This window comes from Struthio camelus, chromosome 12, assembly GCF_040807025.1.
Source record: "Struthio camelus isolate bStrCam1 chromosome 12, bStrCam1.hap1, whole genome shotgun sequence".
NCBI lineage: Eukaryota > Metazoa > Chordata > Aves > Struthioniformes > Struthionidae > Struthio > Struthio camelus.
In genome coordinates this window covers 9,956,580-9,979,781 of record NC_090953.1, presented here as the reverse complement: position 1 = coordinate 9,979,781, position 23,202 = coordinate 9,956,580, and the positions used below count along the sequence as shown (strand labels likewise).

At 51.6% G+C, this 23,202-nt stretch overlaps 1 protein-coding gene across 8 annotated transcripts in view; it reads left to right on the top strand.

Moving 5' to 3' along the window:
* The first annotated feature begins 4,320 nt into the window (after positions 1-4,320).
* The window catches only part of RHCG (Rh family C glycoprotein), a 29,721-nt gene continuing 10,839 nt past the window's right edge, over positions 4,321-23,202 (top strand). The window contains exons 1-11 of one of the 8 annotated variants that reach the window (XM_068958748.1): positions 4,321-4,769; positions 15,398-15,584; positions 15,840-15,990; positions 17,673-17,820; positions 18,216-18,382; positions 19,104-19,241; positions 19,582-19,718; positions 20,292-20,416; positions 21,270-21,343; positions 22,173-22,254; positions 22,959-23,051. In XM_068958748.1, coding sequence (XP_068814849.1) covers positions 4,760-4,769; positions 15,398-15,584; positions 15,840-15,990; positions 17,673-17,820; positions 18,216-18,382; positions 19,104-19,241; positions 19,582-19,718; positions 20,292-20,416; positions 21,270-21,343; positions 22,173-22,241 — 1,206 coding nt within the window. In that variant the 5' untranslated portion in view covers positions 4,321-4,759 and the 3' untranslated portion in view covers positions 22,242-22,254; positions 22,959-23,051. Of the gene's footprint in view, positions 4,770-10,687; positions 11,131-15,370; positions 15,585-15,839; positions 15,991-17,672; positions 17,821-18,215; positions 18,383-19,103; positions 19,242-19,581; positions 19,719-20,291; positions 20,417-21,269; positions 21,344-22,157; positions 23,054-23,202 lie in introns of those variants that run through there. The other 7 variants (XM_068958746.1, XM_068958741.1, XM_068958747.1 and 4 more) reach the window with 7 other exon arrangements.

Genomic DNA, 23,202 nt, shown 5'->3' with positions numbered 1-23,202 from the left:
CCGGTACCGGTCCTGTCCCTTTCAGGGACGTGGAGACACCCCTCTATTCACTAGCGTGAACCCCTTGAAAAAACCGCTTGGACCTTACAGCGCTCCGGCACGTGGAGATTCCTTGCTTCTGCGGCCTGTGGATGCTCGTGGTTTTACGGCACGTCTTTCAGGTTTCGGTGGACAGACTTGTAAAAGGTGACCCTCTAGGAGCCACATAGAAAGAAGTGATACTGGAAAACCTTCTGAAGTCACAATAATTTTTTGGGAGGACCACATACATATTTTTTGGATGCTTGAAGCTTGGAGTCAGTTCAGATGATATCAAGTCAGGGATACAAAGACTATCACAACTATCTTGCAGTAGAGGTGATGTCCTTTTTCAATAATAAAAGCAAATAAAACATACTAAAGCTACCGTAATGAGATATTAAAATGCACTTCCTGGAGTGAAAGTTTGGGGGGGGGGGGGGGTGACCTCAACTCCTCAGCGGGTGAGATTACTATATGATATCTTATTAGATGTTTCTCAGTAATGAGCTTTTCTGGTTTCAGGTTGCTTTTAAAGCTTGTGGCTGTTTCTTGTTTTAAGAACTGTTCCTCAAGCCAGGGCTTGTCTGATTGCAGAGTCACATACCTTGTGTTTGCTGCTCTTTATACATATCATTCACGTCAGTATGTGTCTTCTGGATTCTGGGTTTCTTTGCATGACAGAGAAGCAATTTCTCCTTGGTTGTGCCTATATTCCTGTAGACACTCCTGAGTGGCTGAGATCAGTCACCTTCTCCTAGGTGATGTGATTCATCGTGACCAGCAGCCCCAATCCTAGCAGTTATGTACCAAAAATCATCCTGTGGCTGAACCAATTCCCTTCCCCTACAAGCAGGTTAAGGCACAAGGCGCAGAGGCCTGGAGTGGCCCTGCAGTGGGCAGTGCAGGTCTGACAGGGATCCATAGCTCTGGGTTTGTGCTGGCCAGGCTGGGCCCAAGCCAGCTCCATGCTCTGGAACTGGAGCATGATGCTGAGATACGCTGACTGCTCATGAATCCAGGTTCTGCTTGCCACTAGAGGTCAATACTGGTACAAAAACTGGTCCTCTGCAGCTTCCATCAAGCTTCCCACCTGGAGCTGCACAGAGGATGCTGGCTATTGGTAGGCTGCTGAGCAGCTCCCCTCCTTGCTTGAGACCAAGTGGAGAGGACAAGAGACTAGGTATGGCAGGAGCCCTGCCCAGCTCCCCTGAAAGTCCTACAGACCCAGGCTGGTACAGGCAGGCCATTCCTAGGCAGAGATGCCACTCCAGAGCTTTTCCTCATATTTGAGCCTGCCCAGGGAATACTGAGGCCAACACAAGGTCCACACTGGGGCAACGCAACCATCCGTCTAGCTCAGGATCCCAGCTAAGAGAGCAGTTGGTTCATGAGAAGAGATGCTTGTCTAAGTTTAACTTCCCACTCCAGCAGTCTGTTCTTCAGAGACTGCTTGAGCCAGACATTGTGCCCCTTTCTTACATAAAATGTCCTGATGGACCTTTCTTTACCTAACCTGCTTTTGGAATCAGTACATCTCCTGCTAACCTGAGGTAGCTGAGAACATGAGGTGAGAGAAAGTGAGACCTAGACACCAGGACCCAGAAAGGGAGCATGACAAGAAAGCAGAGGAGCAGGGCTCTCGAGGGCGTCGGAGAGGAGCAGAGTGGGGGGCACAGCTACCAGCTGAAGAAAGCCACAGCAGGGGCAGCACTAGCTGGAGCTGGAAGAAACAAAACACACACGAGATGGGGTGACTGGGGCCAGCTGGAAGCTGGGTGAATAGAGACGACAGAGGAGTGTGAGGAGGGAATGGAAATCAATATGAAAGGAGAGGGTAGAGCTTCTGGAATCAGGGCTGGATGAAAAGGAGTAGGGTTGGAGTGTGTGTACAGGGGGCTGAAGTCAGGGTGAGGACAGAAGAAACATGTGTTTTGTTCAGCTAGCTTGCCCCCTAGACGTGGCCCACTTGTGGGTCTTGGAACACATCTTGCCCTGTGGGTATTTAGCAGTCTGGGTGTGACCCAAATGTTGATGGATCACACTGAGAAAACAAGAGAAAGCCCTGCAGACCAGAGCTGTCCAGATACCTACGCCACCCTTCTCTACGGAGCTTGAATGCCCCAGCATAAACTAGTGTCACCAGCAGCCAGTCGTATTTATAAAGCAACAAAGATAAGTGGGCAATAAAGTGGCCATTCGGATTTATTAGGAACTGTGAGCGCAAACAGATTTAATGGGCTAGAACTAGGGGCTGATCCGCTCAAGTAAGTAGGAGAAACTTGCCACCCAAGAGCAAGGGAAGGACACCGGGTCTCCCTGGCTAAAAGGGGTGGTGGGGAATCTGCGGTTTGAATGACACTGACTCTTCAGGGAGCCCTGGTGTGACAGGAGGGACTGGGCTGCGTCTACAACCAATCGATAGACTCTATTAGACCTTGCATAGTATAGATATGTAGGTGTGGGGTCGATGCAAAAGGCCCAACCTCAACAAAGGACTGTGAACGAAGGCATCTCAGTTCAGTCCTGTTTCTACCACTCCTTTGCTGGACCTGATTCTTTCTTGTGCTCCACACCCTGCAAGGCAGGTGTAAAATACTGCAGATCAGATTAGTGCCCTTGCACACTTTGTTATGGTGTAAATAACTGCCTGAAAAAATGGGGTCCTACTGTGTCGCTGCTTCTCTCTGTACTGCAGGTTACTCCTCGGTGGAAATGGGAGGAAACAACAAGGGGAGAAGATCACGTCCTGACTCTGTTCCTTCATACGCTAACTGTTCTGATGTGCTATTTCTGATCCTGGCTCCTGTAGTCCCTCCAGGTAAACAACGTATCACAATCAACATCATATCATTCAAGTCATTCTGGTGAGATCTCTCTGGGTATACTTGCCCTCTTCCCTCTTGATCTTTGAATCAGAGAGGAGCAAAACCCTGCCTGTGTGCAGTCCTTTTTGTGGGTGGATACAGTGCTGCAGCCCCAGTCCTGTTTCATGTTGGGGTGAACGTCAGAGGAGAGCTCTGTCCTGGCCAAAGACCTGCTGAGCGGGAGGAAGGATAGAGGCTGTAGGGTTGACAATTGGAAGGAATCAAAGCTCAGGCAGGTGCCATCAACCACTCTGAAGCTACTTATTGGTCTTTCCAGAGATAATGCTGCTCCTTCCACTGGTGGTATGTCACACCAGCCGGGAGCCATGGAGGTACTCCAGGAGTAGCCTCATTTACACAGTAACACTGCACAAAAGGGTTTGTGGGGGACAGAGCCTTGGCTCAGCCCAGCCTGGGAGCTCTCAGTGGGACCTGAAGATGAACGCTCTTGGCAGGCTGAGCCACAGGTCCTTCAGTTGCCCTGGGCCCGTCTGTCCTGTCTGAGGTGTTGCTCTTGCTGCTGCTCCTTGTAAGTAAACCCCTTAAGAGTACAAGCCCTCAAAAAGAGCTAAGCCATTCATGCTCCTGCAGCTGGCATCCATCCAGCAGCTTGCAGCCTGCGCCCTGTCCCAGTAGCCTGCAGAGGACACTTAGCAGAGTGTGACCAAAACCTGCCTTATCAGGGACTGCCTGGGAACAGAAAACAGACTCGGGACATGGGAATTTCCCAGCAAAGTGTCACTAGGAGCTGCTCTTTCCGCAATCCTCTGACCCAGCTCTAGGAATTACTGCCTGGGAAAGTGGGAGCTGACAGCTCTGCTCATGCCACTGCCCTGCCGTGCGGGCACCAGGGCTCTGCTGAGGAAGGCAGAGCCCTAGCTGAGGCTCTCTAGAGCCTGGCCCAGCCTGGTATGCCCCAGGAGCTGGAGGACCATTTTCTGCTGCTTCTGGCAGACCTTGGGGAGGGACTTTTGTGGGTCCTGTCTCTGTCCTGTCTCCCCTTGAAGCACCTGGGGCCTGCACCTTCCCTTGTCTGGTTTTCCTGACTGGCATTTTCCTCCTATCCTTCTGCTGAAAACATTGTTACCAATCTCTCCTCTCCCCCTTGCAGTCCTGAGTGTGAGATCTCTCTCCTCCTCCACTTTATTTAAGCTCCTGGTCCTATCCTGCCTGCTCCAGTGCATTTGTTCTTAAAACTGATCCAGCTCTCAGGAAGCCTTCAAAGATATTGACTGAGCCCTGGTGACCTGCTTGTTTTTCTAGTGTGGCAAGCTGAGTTGCTCATACTTTTCACGCTGTCCTCTGCTTGCGCTGCGTGCTGCAACATTCATCCTCTCTGACCTGCTCCTCAAGGACACTGACTTTTCCTCTTTCAAACAGAGGCGCCTAGGTTCTCCTTGGACAATCATTTACTTGCTGGTAAATGCAGTTTCATGGGAGGAGGGGAAGGGCACAGGAAAAAAACGTTTGTAAATTGGGCTCACATTTGGCTGGCACTTTGACCCAAAAAATATTTTTCTGAACTCAGAGAAGTCTTTCTTTGTTTTGATCTATTTCCAATCTCTCTCTCTGAGTGATATTTAGTGGCAAGACCTCATTTCAGAAAAGGGCTCAAAAACCCCAAACCCAAATGAAATTCTTGGTCTCTCATAGCACCAACGCTTTGTTCAGCCCCAGCTGAAAGTTTGTTTTCCGTTTTGCTGAGCCAGCCAAAAAATTTTGTTTTGAGTTGACTCAGATACTTTGCTTTCAGGACACTCCTCAAGGACCTGCGGAAGAAACAAGTCACCTGTGACAGCTGGACGAGGCCCAGAGACTCATGCAGCGTGAAACCTTCTGAGTCTCCCCATATCGTCTCCCTCCAGTACTGCTGTATGCACAAAGGTTAGTGGCAGTGGCTGCTGCTGGTTTGCCCTGTGCTCTCTTAGAAGAGCAAGCCAGGTTGTGCAAAGGGCTCTCTGATGTTTCTCCAAACAGTATTCTAAAAGGGAGAGATCTGCAGGAAGGGAAGTGGGCAGAGGTGGGAAAGTTGTCTGTGCTTCTTGGACCTCAAGAACCTTGGAGGTGCCTTTGGTCTGACTGTAGCATGGCCTGCTAGGTCACTGATGCCTCCTGGGGACGATGCAGTCAGTCAGACATTGTGGTTGCCTGCAAATGAGGCAAATTCCTTGGTTCTCCTTCAGCCGCATCTTCATAGAAGAGAATTTGACCTGCTTCTGTTCTGCTCCCAGTGAGCTAGGCAGGCCAGTGCAAGCTCTGGCATAAATCCAGGGTGCTCCACTGTTGCATGTGGGCTAGCCCAGTCCCATGTCCCTATTTACTCTTTTGTTCCCCCTTGGCAAAGTTCCAATATTGGCTGGTTTCATCTAATTCTCTTCATTCCAGTAAATCCTTGGAGTGGCCAGGAAATAAATCAGGTAAAGGTGAGGTTAAGCAGGTGGGGACTGGTCAGGGTCTGGGCCTGCAATGCTGCAGCAGGATTCCTTCCTGGAGACTGTACTTCCAGCTCTGCCCTCCCCAGTACGCCTCCAGGCCCAAGCTTGCTCTCCTTTGCTGACTGCTCCACACAGCCCCTTGTCAGTTCTATAAGCAGCAAATTATCCCCAGAAGCCGCAAGCCAAAGATAACATCCCTCTGTCCCTGCTCAGATGCCTGGGTATCTCCTTTGAGCCGGCAAGGCCACAAAGCCTGCAATGCGTCATCACACTTGAAGGACGTACCAGGACATGTCCTGCCATGTTCCCTCTAGAAGAAGCGTGATCTGCCATACATACTGTCTGGGGTCACCTCTCGGAGCCAGCACATCCCTTTGCCCCAACATTCATGGTGATAAGATCTGCTGAGACAGTTCGCAGTGAACCAAGGAGCCCCCCTTCCCTCCTCTCCAGGGTGAAGCCTCCGGGCAAGAGGGAGGGATTTCTGAGTACTCTGGATTTTGTTATTGCATCTCTAAAATATTTTTAGTGCTCGTAAAAGTGAGAAACTGGGAGAGACCCAGCTAGGGCCAGTACAGTGCAACTCTCACCCAGAGCCCTCCCGAGGCACCTAAGGCCTGACTATTCCCATGTCTCCAGAGCAGAAGGGCAAATACACCTTTCCCTCTCCCTCCTGAATGATCCAGCTGATTTTCTCAGGGGACCTAGGGCAGATGGGGCCTGGAGGAGCCTCCCTGCGTCATTTCTGGTAACCATACCCAGGGTATTAATTGGAAACTAAACTGCAGCCATCTCCTTACAGAGTTAGCATGGTACCATGAAGGCAGTGCTGCCTCCTAGATAAGTTTATTGACACCTATACACTCATGTATGCACTGAAGAAGAAAGAGAAGAAAGAGAGAGAAAGAAGAGAAAGAGAAAGAGAGGAAGCAAAATGCATTTGTTGGGCACCCTGCCCTGCCAGAGAGGCAGGGAATTGCCTGCAGCAGTAGCTTTCCCTCCCCAGTCCCAGCTCCAGCCACCTCTACTGCTGGGATCCTACAGTGGATGCAGAGTGGGGACTTGGATTTTCCGTTACAAGTAGATGGGCAGCTTGCTACGGATCTAGCACTTAGCTGCCATGCTAATGGGCACAGGACATGATGGGCCAAATTCAGTGGTGATGTAGACAATCAGTCCCTCTACTAGGCCACGTACTGGCTCACATTGGCATTGAACAGAACTTTTAAGCAGCTTGGCACTTGTGACTGGGGTGTGAAATCTGTCCCATACATTGTATGGTGCAGCTAGGTACCTTACAGGATGGAGGTAAAGGACTTGGTCTAACCTGCTCTGGGAAACCCTCTGCCTGCGAAGCTGCAGAGGCACCTGTGATCAGAGGTGCACAGGTTGGGCAGGGGCTAGGGACTGCTGTGCTGGCAGGAGACTCCCTGTAGAGCTTAGCACCCCTAATAGCCCCTTAGATCTGCCTAATGCAGCCTCCAGCATGACCACACTACCTTAGAGGAGCCCTCATTCGCTTGCTTTGCTCTCAGGGCAGCATAAGGAAGCATCACTTGAATGACTTGGCTGGTCAGGCAGGGCGAGTTGTACAGCTGCCGTGCAGCAAGGAGCCTCCATATCAAGAGGCTGATCACCAGAGTAACCCTCTGGGGCCAGTTCCATCAGTTTGCTTCTTTAAGCGGTATATAACTCCAAGAGGACTCTATGCTGCATGTACCCTGTGCTGTCCCCCTTCCAAGGCTGCATTCCCGAGCCTCTCCAGTACCCGGTGGTAAGAGTGCTGTCTCCCTCAGTCTTTCTAGTATTGTCCAGGCCCCGCAAAGGAGCCTCGTGAGAAGCCAGTCCTTTGATAGGCTTTTCCATCGTTGGCAGGTGAGAGCGAATAAGGAGTCAGCCCCTGTATGCGGGGCAGCTAGCAGAGCATGCCGGCTCTGATCATACTGCAGTGGCAAAGTGCTGATCTGCAGGTCGATAAGGAGGAATAATGCGAGGCAGTGCAACAAGGTGAGACTATCAGGCCAGTGGAAAAGCTATTACCGTTTGCCCTCTGCCTCCATAATGGGAGCGCTGCGCTCAGACACGGAGGAGAAAGGCAAGGGACAGAGCAGGTAGGAAGGAGGTCAGTGAACAGAGCTGCTGCAGCACGGGAAGGCCTGTGTGAGGGACCATCAGGACTGTAGGAGCTCCCTGACTCCCAGAGTCTGCAGCATAGCCCTGTCTCTGCAGGGAGAGGGCTTAGCAAGCTGCTTTTTTGGGGATACTGCCAGGTCAATGGGACCCCTCACTGGAAAGCACTGCAGTTTAGTTTCTTCCACTAAAGGGCAATCACACAGAGTAATTGCTAACGCCTGGCAGCATAGCCATCAGCGAGTTCCCTTACGCTATAAAATGTTCTTTTGTGCCTTTGAGTTTTCTCCTCTTGAAGTTTCTAAGAGCTGCTCTAGGGCAGGGCTGAAGACTGGTCCTCCCACCTAGCTGGCAGGAGAACATACAACTGTCAACAGTGCTTCTAGTGATTAGGGCTCCAGTATTGTTTACGGATTTTTAGCTTATTTCTAGCCTTCTTGTCTGTATGGCTGAACACACCCTGCAGAACCCATGTGTAATGGGAGGCCCAAAAACATAGTGGGACAGCTCTGAACAGCATCCCCGCAGGGACTGCTGATCCTCAGGAGAACAAACTCTGCTCTTGTTTCAGGTGAGGCAGGTGCCCTTGGGGTGTGTGAGGACAGTGCGTCCCTGCTGAAGCAGACTGAGGCTCTGCTTGTGCGGGTCCAAAGAGGGCTGGACAGACAGGCCTGTTGGTACAGGAAGGAGCATGTCCCTCAGTATGATAGGCATGACGGTACAGACCCTCAGGGTATGGAGACCTATGGAGACCATCAAAGACAGCCAGTGCACAGCGAGCCCTAACAGACAGGCAGGAACATGGTGTGCAGACATACAGTGTAAGAGTCAGATCACACGCGGATTTGGAGCTACTGCCTGCACCCATGTCCCTAACACTGTCCTGGTAATGAGCACAGGGCCGAAGCCTGGAAAAGGGAGTTCAGCCAGCCCTTTTGAGCCTGCAGAAACACTATGCTGAAGTGCTGAAATGGCCAGCTCTAGTCCTCAGCCATGAGTTCCCTCTTCTTCAGCTCCTCTGAGGATAGGAGGGGAGCGGTGACAGCCTGGTCCCTTGCAGAGACAAGTGCAGTACTGGATTCTGGCTCCAACCTCCTAGCAGTTCTCTGGGGCTGGAGGAAGGAGCCCAGTGTTCTCTCTCAGGAGGACTAAAGGAACCAGCCTGGCACACCAGACTGAGTCATTGGGACTGATGTTGGCCCAGCAGATCTTGTTTCAAGATATTGCTCAGTTCTTTTCAATGTATAACATATTTTTCCTCATCCCCTGCAAAGAAGGTTCATTTCAGATGCTGCCTTGGTCTGTAATGAATTTCCCATAGAGAGCTCAGCTGCTGGGCAGCCTCAAGGGCTTACTTGCTGTCTTACTCCCAGCTCGCCCTCCATGGTGCATCCTAATTGCTAGCTGATTCCTCTGTCATAAAGAAGTGCTCTTTGCTTCTGAGTTGCATTTCCTCAGCTCTTTCCAAAGATACCTCTGCCCTGCTGCCTGCGTGAGGCTCAGACCTCTTAAATGAGATTTGAGAATGATTCTGTGTTGCCACCAGTCTCTCAAAGACTATCAGGTGCATTTTTCTGCCGTCTGCCATTTTAAGAAGAAAGCAAATAAGAAATAATGATAAACTTAAATTATTACCTTATCAACATGGAAATCAGTACCGTTTGCTGAGCCTGCAGGTCACAGTTAGATGCCATCAGCAAATTTGGGCAGCTTGCCTGGCTTGCAGTCTTTCATCTCTTGAGTACTGAGAGGCACCTCTGGGGCCCGCAGCCAGAAGAAGGAACTGGGATCTGCTTGAAGGACTTGCCTCAGTCTTTGGGGAAAGAGCACGTGGTTCTGCTGAGACTTGAAGCACTGTCAGAACAATGAAAAAATGGAGTGTTGTGTTTGTGCTTATTCATGTAACGCTAAGGGAAGTCCCATACCAGAAATGTCTTGTGCTCTTTCATGTGCAATGGAAAAATCTATCTTTTTCCATTCACCTACCTTAGGTTTCCCCTCTTTTCCAGGCAGCCCTGCAGTGCAGTGCAGATGCACTGAACATGCTGGAGGGACAGAAAGATATCAGTTGTCAGGAGGGGACATGGCCAAGCTGAGCTGAGCCCTGCTGGGCAACAGTGCTTTCTCCAAGGGCGCGTGGAGGAGGGGATTTTAGCCTCCAGCTGGAGGCTGCAGGGCACTGAGGTCTCCAACCCCATCCCCGGCACCATCTCAGACCTATTGTTCTCGTTGATAGAGCTTGTGCCAGCTTGTCTTGCCGGGATGATGTGGAGGATGAAACACTCTGGGAAATGAAAGGGATATGTGTCAGTTCTACATCCCTGTAAATATATGGCAGCTTTGGCAGTGCCATTGCATATCTATATGATCCTGGCATTGATTTAAAGCATGTATCTTCCTCTTCCTCCTGGAACAGTGCCGCCAACTTCTTTCCCCAAAATATACTGCAATACCCATGCCCAACCCAGTGATTCAGGCTGCCTTGGCAGGGATGTGGGGAGGCCCTACAACTTCTTTTTCTCTTGGTCATTTACAGAGAATTTGGACTCTGGGCTCAGCCTGATTTGCCCTTGCTCAGACAGCTGTCTGCAGGGCAGTGAGGAGGGAGTGGGCAGCCCTTGGGCAGCTCCCAGCTCTGCCAGGGCTGTGTCTCCCCAGCTTCGCATCTGGAGCCTGGCAGAGGCTCGCTGGAGGAAACAAGCCCCTGTAATAGTTTGGTATTGCTCAAGAGGCTCTGGGCATTGCCCTGCATGGGGTGGGAGACCCAGCCCCATTCACCTTCATCCTAGCTTAGAAGGTGTGATTGATTGTCCAGATGCATGCCAGAAAGCAAGGAGGAGAAAGATCTCACCACCCTTCCCCCCCCACGGGGAGAAGGGCCTCCCGGGGCTGCTATTCTGCCCCATGCGACAGGAGGAACTTGTGAGGGGAAAATAGGGCAGCTGATGCCTGGGCGAGGGTGAGGGACACCCTGCCTTCATCCTCAGTAGCAGCTGGGAAAGGATGTTTGCAGAGCTAGATCCATGACGAGGGAAGCAGGCCGCCATGTCGTGTAGGAAGGGAAGGTGGTCAGGGCAGCAGGAGCTGAGGATCAGGACTCCTACGTCCAGTCCTGATCCTGCAAGGGGAAAGGAAGGGGTGTGGGGCAGGGCATAACAGGAGGCAGGATGCCTGGACTCCACTCCCTGCTAGGCACCGACCTCACGCCTCTTGCAGTCACCCTCAGAGGCAGGGCTCAGAGGTGTTTGGAGCAGCTCAGAGGAAAGGTGCTGGAGACCTGGCCCTCCTCCTGGGGAGGAAGGAAGGCAAGAGCAACTCTGTCAAACCTTCTGCACTCTGAAACGTGATCCTGCAGAGGCACCTCCCTGAGCCCCACCTTGCACTCTCGTACTTATTTGTGTCGCCTGCCTCCTGTGGGCACGGGGGACGCGGGCTCACGCATTCTGCTGCGCCCTGGGGATCTCTGCACATGGAGCGGCCAAGGCACCAGGGGATGGCAAAGAACACGTACATGCGCTGGCGGCTCCCACTCACATGCCTTCTCTGGGAGGTGGCTATGATCATCCTTTTCGGGGTCTTTGTGCGCTTCGGCCCCGAAGCTGATGCACACTGGGAGGAAGAGAAGCAAGAGATGAATGTGACCAGTGACATGGAGAATGATTTCTACTTCCGATACCCGTGTGAGTATTTGAGAACCCTAGTCCGAGTGCTGGCTGGCCCCATCCCTCAACACTGCATGTATCTGCAAACTCTGCTCCCAGCACAGCCCTCCCCAGCGTCCCAGCCCCAGCTGCAAGGTCCCTCCTGCTGGACCAACCCATCTCTCTGCTCCCTGGCTCTGCTCCTTAAGGTCTCCCCATGACCTTATTCCTTGCAGATGAGGGCTGTAATTTGGAGAGGTGCCTTCTGGCGCTAGGATGGAGCTAGGCTCTTTCACAGGCTCCTGAGACTGCCGTCCCTGCGAGGAGGAAAAGTAAGGGCAATCTTCAGAAAAGGCAGTGAGAGACGGGCTTAGATCTTCCATCTTATATGAGCGAACACCCCCAGACAGGCTCTCAGGAGAGCTCTTGAGGAGAAAGGGATGGAAGAGCCTGCGCCATGTTACAGGACTGTGAGTGCTGCTCTAATGTCTGCTACAACAAGCTCAGCACATACCCACTACCCAGAAAATGGCTTCATTGCCCCACAGCTCTATGTGTGGATTTGGGAGAAGGTGAAGGGGAAGATTTAGAAGGACAAGCCCTTGCCAAGAGCTTCTTTTATCTTCCCTGGATATATCTAGCCTGGGACACAGCCTGTCAGAGGTGACATCTCTGATTATTCCTGGAGAATCGGGCTCTTGCTTTGGGTCTGGTCTGAGACTTACCAAAGAGCAAGACAAAAGCCTTGTGGCCTCCCAATGCTCTTGGGGCACTGTCAACAGGGTACTGTGACACCGGTAAATGACGTCTTTTTTCCAGGAATAGGGCTGACGTGTTCTTAGCTTCTTTCAAGTTTTGGCTTGCTGCCCCCTCCTTTGGCTCTGGAAAGAGCAAGCTTTTCTGTACATACAGAGGAACGGTTGTCTAGATTCTGCGACATCTTCCTCCTCTTCCTACGTCCTCCCCCTCACTAGTAAATTATGCTTTCGTTACCACCATTTTGATGCTGGAGATCTCCTGACCTGCCAGGTTCCCAGGGCTCTTCAGCCACTGCATCATATTGCAGTAGGGGGGGTTTAGGTGCTTAAAGCCTTTTTGACCAGGTGGTGTGTTTGGTTGGATTTGATCTCCAGTGCTGGTCATCTTCTTTGTCAGCCGTTGGAAACACCCTGCTTCTGTAGGCAATTGTTTCCAAGGAAGTAACAGGCCTGAGTCATGGATCTATTTAGAACATTTCCATTAAAAACACCTTATAAATCACAGGAGCTGTAGAAACCTGTGCCTGCTGAGGATTAGCTATTTCAGAGAAAGATTTGCTTACAAAAACCAGTTGTTCAGCTGGCATTCTGGTTAGTCTAAGGCCATGACTCCCTTGAGCTCTTTGTCAAGATCCTGCACTTTGGACTAAGCCCACACAGGTCTATGTGAAGCAGCAGCAGCAGTGCACAAGTGCTGTTGTTGTCACCGTAATGCTGGGAGGACATCAGGGAGGCAAATTTTTAGGCCAAGGAGCTTGTATCTCTTTTGTACTCATAACCCAGCTTTGCTCCACAGCACTGAGTATTTTCCCTCAAATGGCTTAACAGATTCACATAATTAAATCAACCTCAGAGCAACTGTTCTCAGTTTAACTTTGAATTCTGTTTCTATTTCAGACCTGAGGAAGGGCTCATGTGCCCAAAAGCAGAGCTATTTTTTCTCCATTATCTAGTCAGAAATTCTCTCTCTCTCTCTCTCTCTCTCTCTCTAAAGATGGGCAAACATGGCACGATGACAGAGCCCTGGCATTTTGATCTTTGTGTCCGTCCAGCTCTGCTTAGAAGAGACTGAGATGGTTAAACACACATGAATCATTTGCCTTAATGTTTCTGTGACTGCTACTGTCCAAAGGAGCTATCTGCAATGGCAAAGTTGTTGCAGTGACAAACTGAAGAGTCCTCCAAGCCTAGAGATGTTTAGGAAATCCAAGCAGGAGGAAGCCTATGCGCAGTTGTATTGGCGGTGCCCGTTTCCACAGCTGCCAGTTCAACTGCAGTCAGCACTACAATTTCTTTTAGTTTTGAATCACATATTGATATTGATATATGGGTGAATCATCTATAAGGGAAAGAAATGAGATACTTCAGTACAGGTAGTATTCCCAAAGCCCAAACACTTCCTCTTGATAGCGAAGGCAATTGCCCTCCCACAAAAGCAAGGTCACAAAAACTTTAGGGCTTAGAAGCACCTGGGCTACTTGTGAGTCGCAAAAATATCTTATTCTTCTCAAAGGAAAACAAATGCGAGGCTTTAGACTGGGTGCAGTCTGAGGAAAGACCTGTTCTTCCTTCTATGTTTGTACAGGGTCTAACACACAATCAGGATCCTCTGTGTTTTTGGAGGACACACAGTCTGCAACCTTAATTTTGACCTACATATTTCTGCTTTCAGGAGGATTCAGCAGGAATATATAATGCAAATGGCAGCAGATCATTCTCGCCATGCATTTTGCAGCTTATCCTTGAGAAGAGATGTGGTGAGAATAAATATAGCTGCAAAGAGAAAGATTGTATAGTAAAATCAGCGTTATGAAGACTGGTCCTTCGGACATGCAGAGAAGTGCACTTGAAATGACCTCCGCTGAACAGTATCAGCTGCAGGTCTTGTGTCCTTGTTGTTTTGCAAGGAATTTCTTAGGTGTGGGGAGCATTTTTAAAAGCAAGAAAATTAATCTGTCTATGCAACTTGGCACTACACTGCTGGAGCCTGTTCAAATGCTTGTCCTTAAGCAAGTTGCAAGATCTTGGAAAGTACCAATGGACAGAAGCTAAGACTTCTGCAGAGTTGCAGCTCACCCAAATCCTCATCCAGCCCTTAGTGGAAGCAGTGGATACAGTCCCATTGTCCCTGCAGGAGGTGATCCAGGCCTGCTGGGCTCCCTGCACACTGAAGGGCCAGCACAGGCTAGGAGTAGAGCATATTCTCAGTTACTGAATTTCTTTTGCTCTGAGCTTATACCTGCTCTGAGGTGCACAGCCTTTGCTGGCTATAGAGGCTATAGTGTTCTGTGCCCTGCATGATGCAGAAATTGCTGATGTAGCTCTGTATTTGCTGTGTTCACCTCTTCTACAGTGTTAGTTTGCTAGTGGGAGTCTCCTGGTGGGGGAACCCAGCCTTGGGTGTCCTGCTCTTTTCATGGGCAGAGCAGCCTCCAGTGTGAGTGTATGCATGATTTAATTTGTAATTATGCAGCTTTTCAGCTCACTTAATTGCAAAGTGATGTTTATCTGAAAGAAATGATGCAACATTAAAAAGTAAACCAAGTTTATTGCACCAAGAATGTGTCTCAAGAGGCTCACAGTCACACAGGTACAGTTTCCCTCGGGGAAGGGCATCTGAGGGACCAGAGTTAGCAGGTATGAGCACTCTTGGAAGAACTGGATATCTCTGGTGCGGATGACTCTTGCTCCAGACTGAAGGGAACAATTAAGCAGTGAAACTCTCAGAAAGTGAGATCCCGGTGTCAAGAGTATTTTGCCACTGACTTCAGTGGAGTGAGGTTCACCACAACAGGAGAGGGAGAGCGTGCCTCTGTTCCAGCACTGCTCAGAGCTCATCTTCCCACATGCTAGTTCCTATGTCAAAGGGAGACCCATTAGATCAATTAAAGGGAAAAGCCAGAAACAGTTATATAGCTATCACTATATATCCCAACAGTCACCACTTCTCTCAGGAAGGTTAGCTATGACAGCTGGAAGAAATAATGGTTATGAGCGCTGCGCAGTGGATTGGCCTGCACAGGTTGATGGACAGAAAAAAAAAAGGTTTACTGTTTAATTTTTTTAAAAAATGTAAGTTTCCCCTGTTCTTATCCTCTTCCCTAAATACTGGCTCCAAGCCATCAACAGAGCCAGGACCCTTGGTTAGATGGGCCTACTCAAAGTGGCCATTCGTATGCTTTTAACAAAACTTGGACACTATTCGTTTTACTTGATATTTTCTCAGTTTTCCAAAAAAGGAAAAAACAATTTAAACAGAAAAATATTTTCGTTTGCCACTCCTTTAACCTCCAATCTTCCCTTGCAAACTGCTTTCAGTAAGCATTTTTAGCTTTCAAGCCTGAACCTCTTAACCAAAAGCCAGTTTCCAAAAGCTGAGCTTCTTCAAACTTAGAAATGAGGGGGCGTGTGACAAACGCACACATTTTTCCCTCGAATTTCTTCGCTACTGTCATTGACACGCTTAGTTTCTCTCCGCTGCTGGATTCAAATGGCATTCGCGGCCCTACCTTTCCCTGCAGAGCTGATGATTCCTTCCCCTGGCACAGCTTTCCAGGACGTCCATGTGATGATCTTTGTGGGCTTTGGCTTCCTCATGATGTTCCTCAAGCGTTATGGATTCGGAGCTGTGGGTTTCAATTTCCTCCTCGCTGCCTTTGGGATCCAGTGGGCTCTCCTGATGCAAGGCTGGTTCCACTCTTTCAAGACTGGAAAGATCCTCATTGGAGTGGAGAAGTAAGGAAAGATATGGGCTCTGGGGTATCATCTTATATGACTTATATGATCTTACATTTTATTGTTAAAATAATCTGGGGGAAAGCACCTTAACCGGACAATATGTCAAGATGTGAGGAAGGTCAGTGGAAAATCCAGGGTCTCCTAATCACCTATTTGTCCTGGGCTGGGATTCTCTTGAGCTGGGGGTGGGTGAGGGTGAGTTGTGAAATAGTACTTCTTTGTTAAACCATAATTTCCTGTCTTCTCTTTCAGCCTGATCAATGCTGATTTCTGTGTGGGCTCTGTGTGCGTTGCCTTTGGGGCCATCCTGGGCAAAACCAGCCCCATACAGCTCCTCATCATGACTTTATTTCAAGTCACGCTCTTTGCAGTGAATGAGTACATCCTCCTCAACCTGCTTCATGTAAGGCTTTCCTTTAGGCAGCACCAGCTTGGTTCCATTTCTTCCTCTCTGCATGTCTCTTCAAAACGTCTCCCTTTGCTATGGCTCCACCAAGCCCTTGCCTTCATCAGCATTTGAAACGCAATAATTCAGGGAGAAAAAGTAACAGAATTAGAAAGGATGGGGACGGCAGGAGCCACTCCCCTATGGTCTGGCCCCTCCTTTCCCTGAGAAAGGAGGTTTCCCAGGGTTTTACACACAAGCCTGATGAGTCAAGAGCACTGGGTCCCTCTTCTGAGGCTCGCAAGGCAGCTGAGGAGTCTTGACACAAAGGGCCAGTCATTCTCTTCATGCCTGTCAGAGATTTCCCTCTTGGCTGCTTCCCCTGCTGGAATATGGGCTTTGGAGAAGGAAAACAGGTGACAAAGTGGAGGCTGGAAAGCAAAGAGGCTCCCAGAAAACCTGAGCACACATGGGACCCAACCTGGCATGAGGGAAAGGAGGGCAAAACCTTTGGAGAAATAGAGATTTATTTATTTCTAATTGCCAATCAGAGTTTCATTTTCCTGGTATGAGGGATGGAAATGCACTTGTAGAACCAGAGAGAAAGTAGAGGTGAAGCTGAGAGCCTGAGCAATGGGAACCCTGAAATAGTCTTCACATGGAGGAAAAGGCGCCTTTGGAGAGCCAATAGCCTGCTAATTCGAAACATGAGGCAGGGATCCTTCACGGATGCGGGAAAAGAGGAATTCTCATCTGACAGCATCATGACTATCTTGACTGTGTGCCTTTGAAATACCCTCTGGGATTCCCTCTAGCCTCATTACATTATGTAAATGAGTCCAGGGAGCAGCCATGCACAGGGTTCAGCCTTTGCTGTCTTGTGTGGCTGCTTCTTACCCCATCTCTGTAGGTGATGCTCCTGACACCAGCTCTGGGCAAATGCAGCTAGCGAGAGAGAACTGCAGCAGCTGTAGGAGTCCTGAGGCAGTTAAAAAAGTAGAAAAGCAAAGCAACCACAAATTTTTGAGGCAATAAGACAGAGGAGGAGAGGAGGACAAAGATCCAGAGAGAGGTTATGGGGTTGCTTTGTCAAAGGTGGCCTGGTACCACCATATCGAGCCCGTTCCCCACTGCCAGGGCAGTCAGGGACAGCAAGGACCCTTGATCCAATCCCTCATAAGCCAACAGGAAGTCTGCGTTCACAGCATCATCGCCAGCGTTCAAGGGGAACTGCTTCAGACACTAGGAGATCTTGCTCCTATCTGTTTCTGCTTGTAATACTTGTGGCTTTTCAATATTTGTATAAAAGCCTGAGGTAAAAGGGATAAACTACTCTATATGTAATGCTCAGTCTTGTGCCTGTTTCAGCTGGTGATGGAAGAAGGTCAATCCTAGTTTGTTTTAAGGATATCGTTGCAACCCGCCTGTCATTGGGACAGAAATTCCCTTCTGACTTGATGCCTTCCAAGGGGGAGCTAAGATGATTGGCATGACCATACATAGGACCAAAAGAGCAGGATAAATAGCAGAGACAGAGCATTTGTGTCCCCCTCTCCCCCCTCTCCCCATGACCATGTCCTTCCATTGCAGACTGGAAGGACAAATGGGCAGACAGGCTGAGCATGATGTGAACCAGATCTCTTCTCCAGAATGAAAGGAGGAGATTCCATAAGGGAACCTCTGTTTTTCCATGGCTATAGGTTAAAGATGCAGGTGGCTCCATGACCATTCACACCTTTGGGGCCTACTTTGGCCTGACTGTGACACGCATCCTGTACAGACCCAACTTGGAGCAGAGTAAGGACAAGCAGGGCTCTGTGTACCACTCTGACCTCTTCGCTATGATTGGTGAGTCAACCCCAGCCTCAGTGGAGTTGGTATATGTGTACTGCTCAGCTACAGTGAGTTGGTGCCTCCTGTGTCCCTGGAGAAACTGGACTGAAACCAGGGCATGGTGCTGAGGAACACTCTATCCCACTTTTTTAAAACTTACAGCTACCCAGTGCCCTTGATCAGGGCTTGGGTTGAGATGGTGCCAAGTAAGTGTTTCACTTTCCCTCCTCTGCCAGTGCCTACTGATGCTGGTCCCGTAGTGGAGAGAACAGCACTGGGGCAGCAGCACTAGTGAGCCCAAGGATTTAACTTGTCTGTGCACAGAAAGATCTTCCTTTTAGGGATTTTTCAATCCCTGTATTCTTTCTTTTCCCTTCCTGTTCTCTGTCCCCTACTCCCCATCCCACCAGGTACCCTGTATCTGTGGCTGTACTGGCCCAGTTTTAATTCAGCAGTTTCTGAACATGGAGATGCCCAGCACCGGGCTGCCATTAACACGTACTGCTCACTGGCTGCTTGTGTCCTCACTACAATGGCCTTCTCCAGCATGCTGCAGAAGAAAGGCAAGCTTGACATGGTAAGCTGGGGACAAAGAGCCCTGTGCTGCCCAGAGGACTTATCACTAGGTTGATCAAGGGGCCAGAAAGGGATTGCCACTTTTCATTTGCTGAAAAGGTACTGCATTTCAGGGCACGATGGTGCAACCAGCCACCATGCCAGAAAACTAGAGGTTATTTGGAATAAGCAGGCAGGTAGTGAGTCCTGTGGTGCTCAAGGCGCGCAGGGAAAGAACTGGGTGATGCCCTGTGCGTGGTGAACCTAAGGCAGAGCAGGGTCACACACACACTGACGTGCTGTGCCAGGAGAGCTTCTGATGGCCATGTTGCAGAGCTGTGTTTGGCAGCACTCTCCAGCAAGCTGAGCAGGGCCTGTGCAGCAGCTTGTGAGCAATAGGGGGGCTGACTTGTACATGTTATGTGTGTGGGTGCACAACTGTGTGACAGCAGAGCCTGCGTGACACACGGGTGAGACAATTTCCATCTCATCACAACTCCTCACCCAGCTTTGTGGATGCAAAGAGCGTGTGTGGTATGGGGAGTGGGAGTCTACGCGCAGCCATGCTACAACAGAGGCTGCCTGTTCATCTCCTCTTGTTTTTCCCCAGCAAGCAGGAAAATGGGCCCTGATCTTTCCTCTGGAAACATTTTCAGAGCTGATTCTCCTGCTTTACCATCTGCACCATCCCTGAGCAATTGGGATCCCTCTAAGATGGTAAGACAGGACAGTTACTTCTACAGGTTCACATCCAGAATGCAACGCTGGCTGGCGGCGTGGCCGTGGGCACCAGTGCAGAGATGATGCTGACTCCTTATGGATCCCTCATTGTTGGGTTCATCTGTGGCATCGTGTCCACAGTGGGGTATGTCTACCTCACGGTGAGTGCTGTGTGAGGAATTGCAGCCCTGGTCCTGCTGAGGAGACCAAGAATGGATTCATTTCCCATTGAGGGTTCCTGCTTTCCACTGTCCCTTTTGGAGATTCATTTGACTCCATCTACTGCTTCAGAATTCTCAGGAAGGCCCCAATAGGAGAATATTTGCAGGATATGTTTTCATTACAGTTTAAGCCTGGCTCAATCATTGTCTGCAAGCCCTTAGTTCTTGAATGGGACCCACTCTTCCTTCCCTGCTGATCCCAGTCCTCCGTGGAAGGAAGTAATTCCTTTCCAGGATTGTGCTCGTATGCCTGATCTCTCTCTGCTTCCCTTCCCCTCAGCCTGTTTTGGAATCCAGGTTGCACATCCAGGACACATGTGGCATCCACAACCTCCATGGCATGCCGGGCCTTATTGGGGGCATTGTGGGAGCCATCACCGCAGCTGCAGCCACGGAGGATGTGTATGGAAAGGAAGGGTAAGGCAGACAGCTTGAAACTCTTCCATAACAACAGATTTTTTCTGGGGCTCCTTGGGCTGGAAGACAGCATCAATTAATAGCCTTTACTTTGTGTTCAGAATTGTCCCTTTCCCTCCTCAAGAACACACGTTGGACTGGCTAATTTGGGCTTGCTGAATTGTGAAAGACTAATCTCTTGTAGCTAACACTCCTCTGCTGTCCTCAAAAGATGAGCGATAACCCCAGTCCTTAGAGGATTGTGCCCTGTGTTCTGGGGCACAACGGATGGGGGACGGTTCTTCTTTCTATCTCTGCACTGTTTTGGGGATCAGGTGAAGGCTGAAGATCTGAAATCCAAAAGAAATGTTTATATTTTGGGCTGCTCCTCCTAGTTAAATCTTTGCCAGGGGCCAGAGGAAGAGGAAGTGAGCAGTGTTTTGTGCCACTGCAACATTCTTCTAGTTCTCTGCAGAGGAGGGAGTCCTGAGGGAGCAAGGCGCACAGCTTCTCTAGCCTGGCTCAGCATAGCTTTCCTCCAGCTGGGGAAGGTCTCCTGCTGCAAGCAATCCCCATCGTTTCTGTCCTCGGCAGGTTCATCAAGGCCTTTGACTTCACTGGCAGCTACAAGACCCGGACACCCAGTGTCCAAGGAGGATTCCAGGCAGCCGGCATTGTTGTGTCTCTCGTCATGGCTTTGGCTGGGGGGGCCCTTGTGGGTAAGGAGGAGGGGCGCATGGAGAGGGGAAGGTTGAGTCCAGCCTGTGGCTGAACTGGATGACCATGTACTCCTCCCTTTGGCCGTATGGATCCTTCCTACTTATGTTGAGAGGGTTGCACCCCCTGGCAGAAACAGCAACCCCAAGCTTGCTCACATCACCCTGTAGATAGGACTGTCCCAAAGCCCACAGGGATGGAAGGAACTGGGTAGCAAAGGGGAACTCGTGAATCCCAGGAAACTCGCACGGGTTTAGAGAAAAGAGGGATCCATTCTAGCGTGGGTCAGATCACAGCCTTGGTTTCTGCTTGCAGGGAGATGGAGTTGGAGTTTGCATTAGTCCAGCGCTAAGCAGCAACATGGGAGTGCTCGGCTTGTTCCCTTTGCTGCCTGGACTGGTGGACTCTGTCCACCTTCTCCCATCCAACATGTCATTGCTGCCGCTCTGTGGGCAGCTGGAGCATGGCAGAAACCCTGTCTTGCCTCCTTCCCACCTTCCCGATTAGGATGGCCTCTTCTGGGATAGCTCAGGGTTGTGAGCAAGCAGCAGGTCTCTGTTTAGATCCCACTGCCAGCAGTCATGTGGAGTTCATGGCTAACAGGAGAGGAAATACCCGCTCCCCTACGCAGTCACCCTCTTGGTACGGCATGATGCAGACCTGCTCCTTTGAGAGTCCCCCTGCTAGAACAAGAGGGAGAGCCCAGAAATCGGACGCATCTGGTCTGCAGGGAGAGGAAACCAGGGAAGGCCCCAAGCAAAGAGTCCTGGAGACTGACTTGGGGTCACTTCCTTACAATGGGGAGGGAACCCTGCCCCACACCGCCTGCCTCACGGCCTGCCTCGCTGCTTCCAGGGGGCATCCTGAAGCTGCCGATCTGGGGCGATCCTGCGGACGAGACCTGCTTTGAGGATGACATCTACTGGGAGGTGAGCCACGGGGATAAGGGACCCTCCCGGTTCTGGGGACAAGGCGGGACCCCGCGTTTGGGGTCAGGGTCAGCGGGGCTGAGGCAAAGGATTCGCAGTCAGGGATGGTGGGGCTGAGGTGGGGGGCTTGGGGCTGAAGTGAGGGCTTTGCTGTGGGGTCGGGGTCGGCGGCGCTGCGGCCCTCGCCCTCGCCGCGCTGGAGCCGCGGGAGCGCACGAGATGGCGCTGTTGCCCGCGGCACGAGGGGACAGCGCGGGGACAGCGCAGCTCGGGGACAGCGCGGGGAGCGCGGGGACAGCGCGGCTCGGGGGACAGGGCAGCGCGGGGACAGCGCAGCTCGGGGACAGCGCGGGGAGCGCGGGGACAGCGCGGCTCGGGGGACAGGGCAGCGCGGGGACAGCGCGGCTCCGTGGACGGCGCGGCTCGGGGGACAGTGCATCTGGGGACAGCGCAACTGGGGACAGAGCGACTCGGGGGACAGCGCATCTGGGGACAGCGCAGCTCAGGGGACAGAGCGACTCGGGGGACAGCGCTACTCGGGGGACACTGCAGCTCGGGGGACAGCGCGGCTCAGGGATAGCATGGCTCAGCGGACAGCGCGGCTCAGGGGACAGAGCGGCTCGGGGGACAGCGCTACTGGGGACAGCACAAGGAGCGCAGGGACAGCGCTGCTCAAAGGACAGAGCAGCTCAGGGGACAGAGCAACTTGGGGGACAGTGCAGCTCGGGGGACAGCGCGGCTCAGGGATGGCGTGGCTCAGGGGACAGCGCGGCTCGGGGACAGTGTGGCTTAGGAATAGCACGGCTTATGGCAGTTGGCACCGCGGCAGGTGCCCGAGGACGAGGAGAGTGACGTGTACCACATGCACAACCCCGGCGACAAGCCCGCTTCCCCCTGACCCGCCGCGCCAGGCAAGTGGGGGCCCAGGCAGCGCCCAGCCTGGCACCTCGGGCTCTCCCAGAGCTGGGGGCCCAGCATGGTGGTGGCGGGCCCGGCCTCCCCTCTGGAGGTGCTGCCGGCAGGAGCTGCCCTGAGCTGTGGCCTCCTGCGGGTCCCCTCGAGTGACAGGGGCGCTCCTTGGCTGGGGTCTTTGGAGAGCCCTTCCCGCCCAGAGGCAGATTCGGGCGTCTCGGCGAGGCCGTCTCCCCGCTTGTCCCTGCCCTGCGCGGGGAGGCCGCAGGGCCGTGGCTGCGCAGGCTGGGCTCTGGCGCGTGGTGTGGGTGCTTGCTGGAGGGGACGGGCTGCGGTGTGGAGCGGGCGGTGGGATGGGTGCCCTCCTGCTGCTGGGCTGGGGAGCAGGGCAGGGGTTTTGTGCGCTGTCTCCGTACCTCCCAGGAGCAATTTGGCATCAGGCAGGCCCAGAATCTCCCAGGAAGGAGAACTGGGAGCGGTAGAGATCTCCCTCTTCCAGCTGCTGGAAGCAGCTGCCCTTCAAGGGACTGTGCCTGCATTTGCTGGGTGCCTCACGATCCCAGCACCCTCTGGGAAAGCATGACCACCCCTGTGCTGCGGACAGGGACACTGAGGCACACACTTTGCCCAAAGCCTGAATAGCCATCCAGCTCCATTCCTTTGCTCTACTGCCTCCTGGTGAAAGCTTATTTTCTCCCCACAGCAGCAGGACTCCCAGCTCCCAGACTACCCTGCCCTTCTCTCTCATTTTTGTAATTTGTTCTCGTGAATAAAATAGCAATGTGTTTCTCTTTCCATGACTGTGCCCCTTGTGTGAGCAGTGGAGTGGGCTGGGATGGTGCCCGGGCCCTGTTTCTCCTGGGGGTGACACAGAACAGATAGTCTGAGAAAGGCTGGCAGAGGCACGTTTACCTCCCCGGCAAGTGGCTGCTTGGGATCCCCAGCTC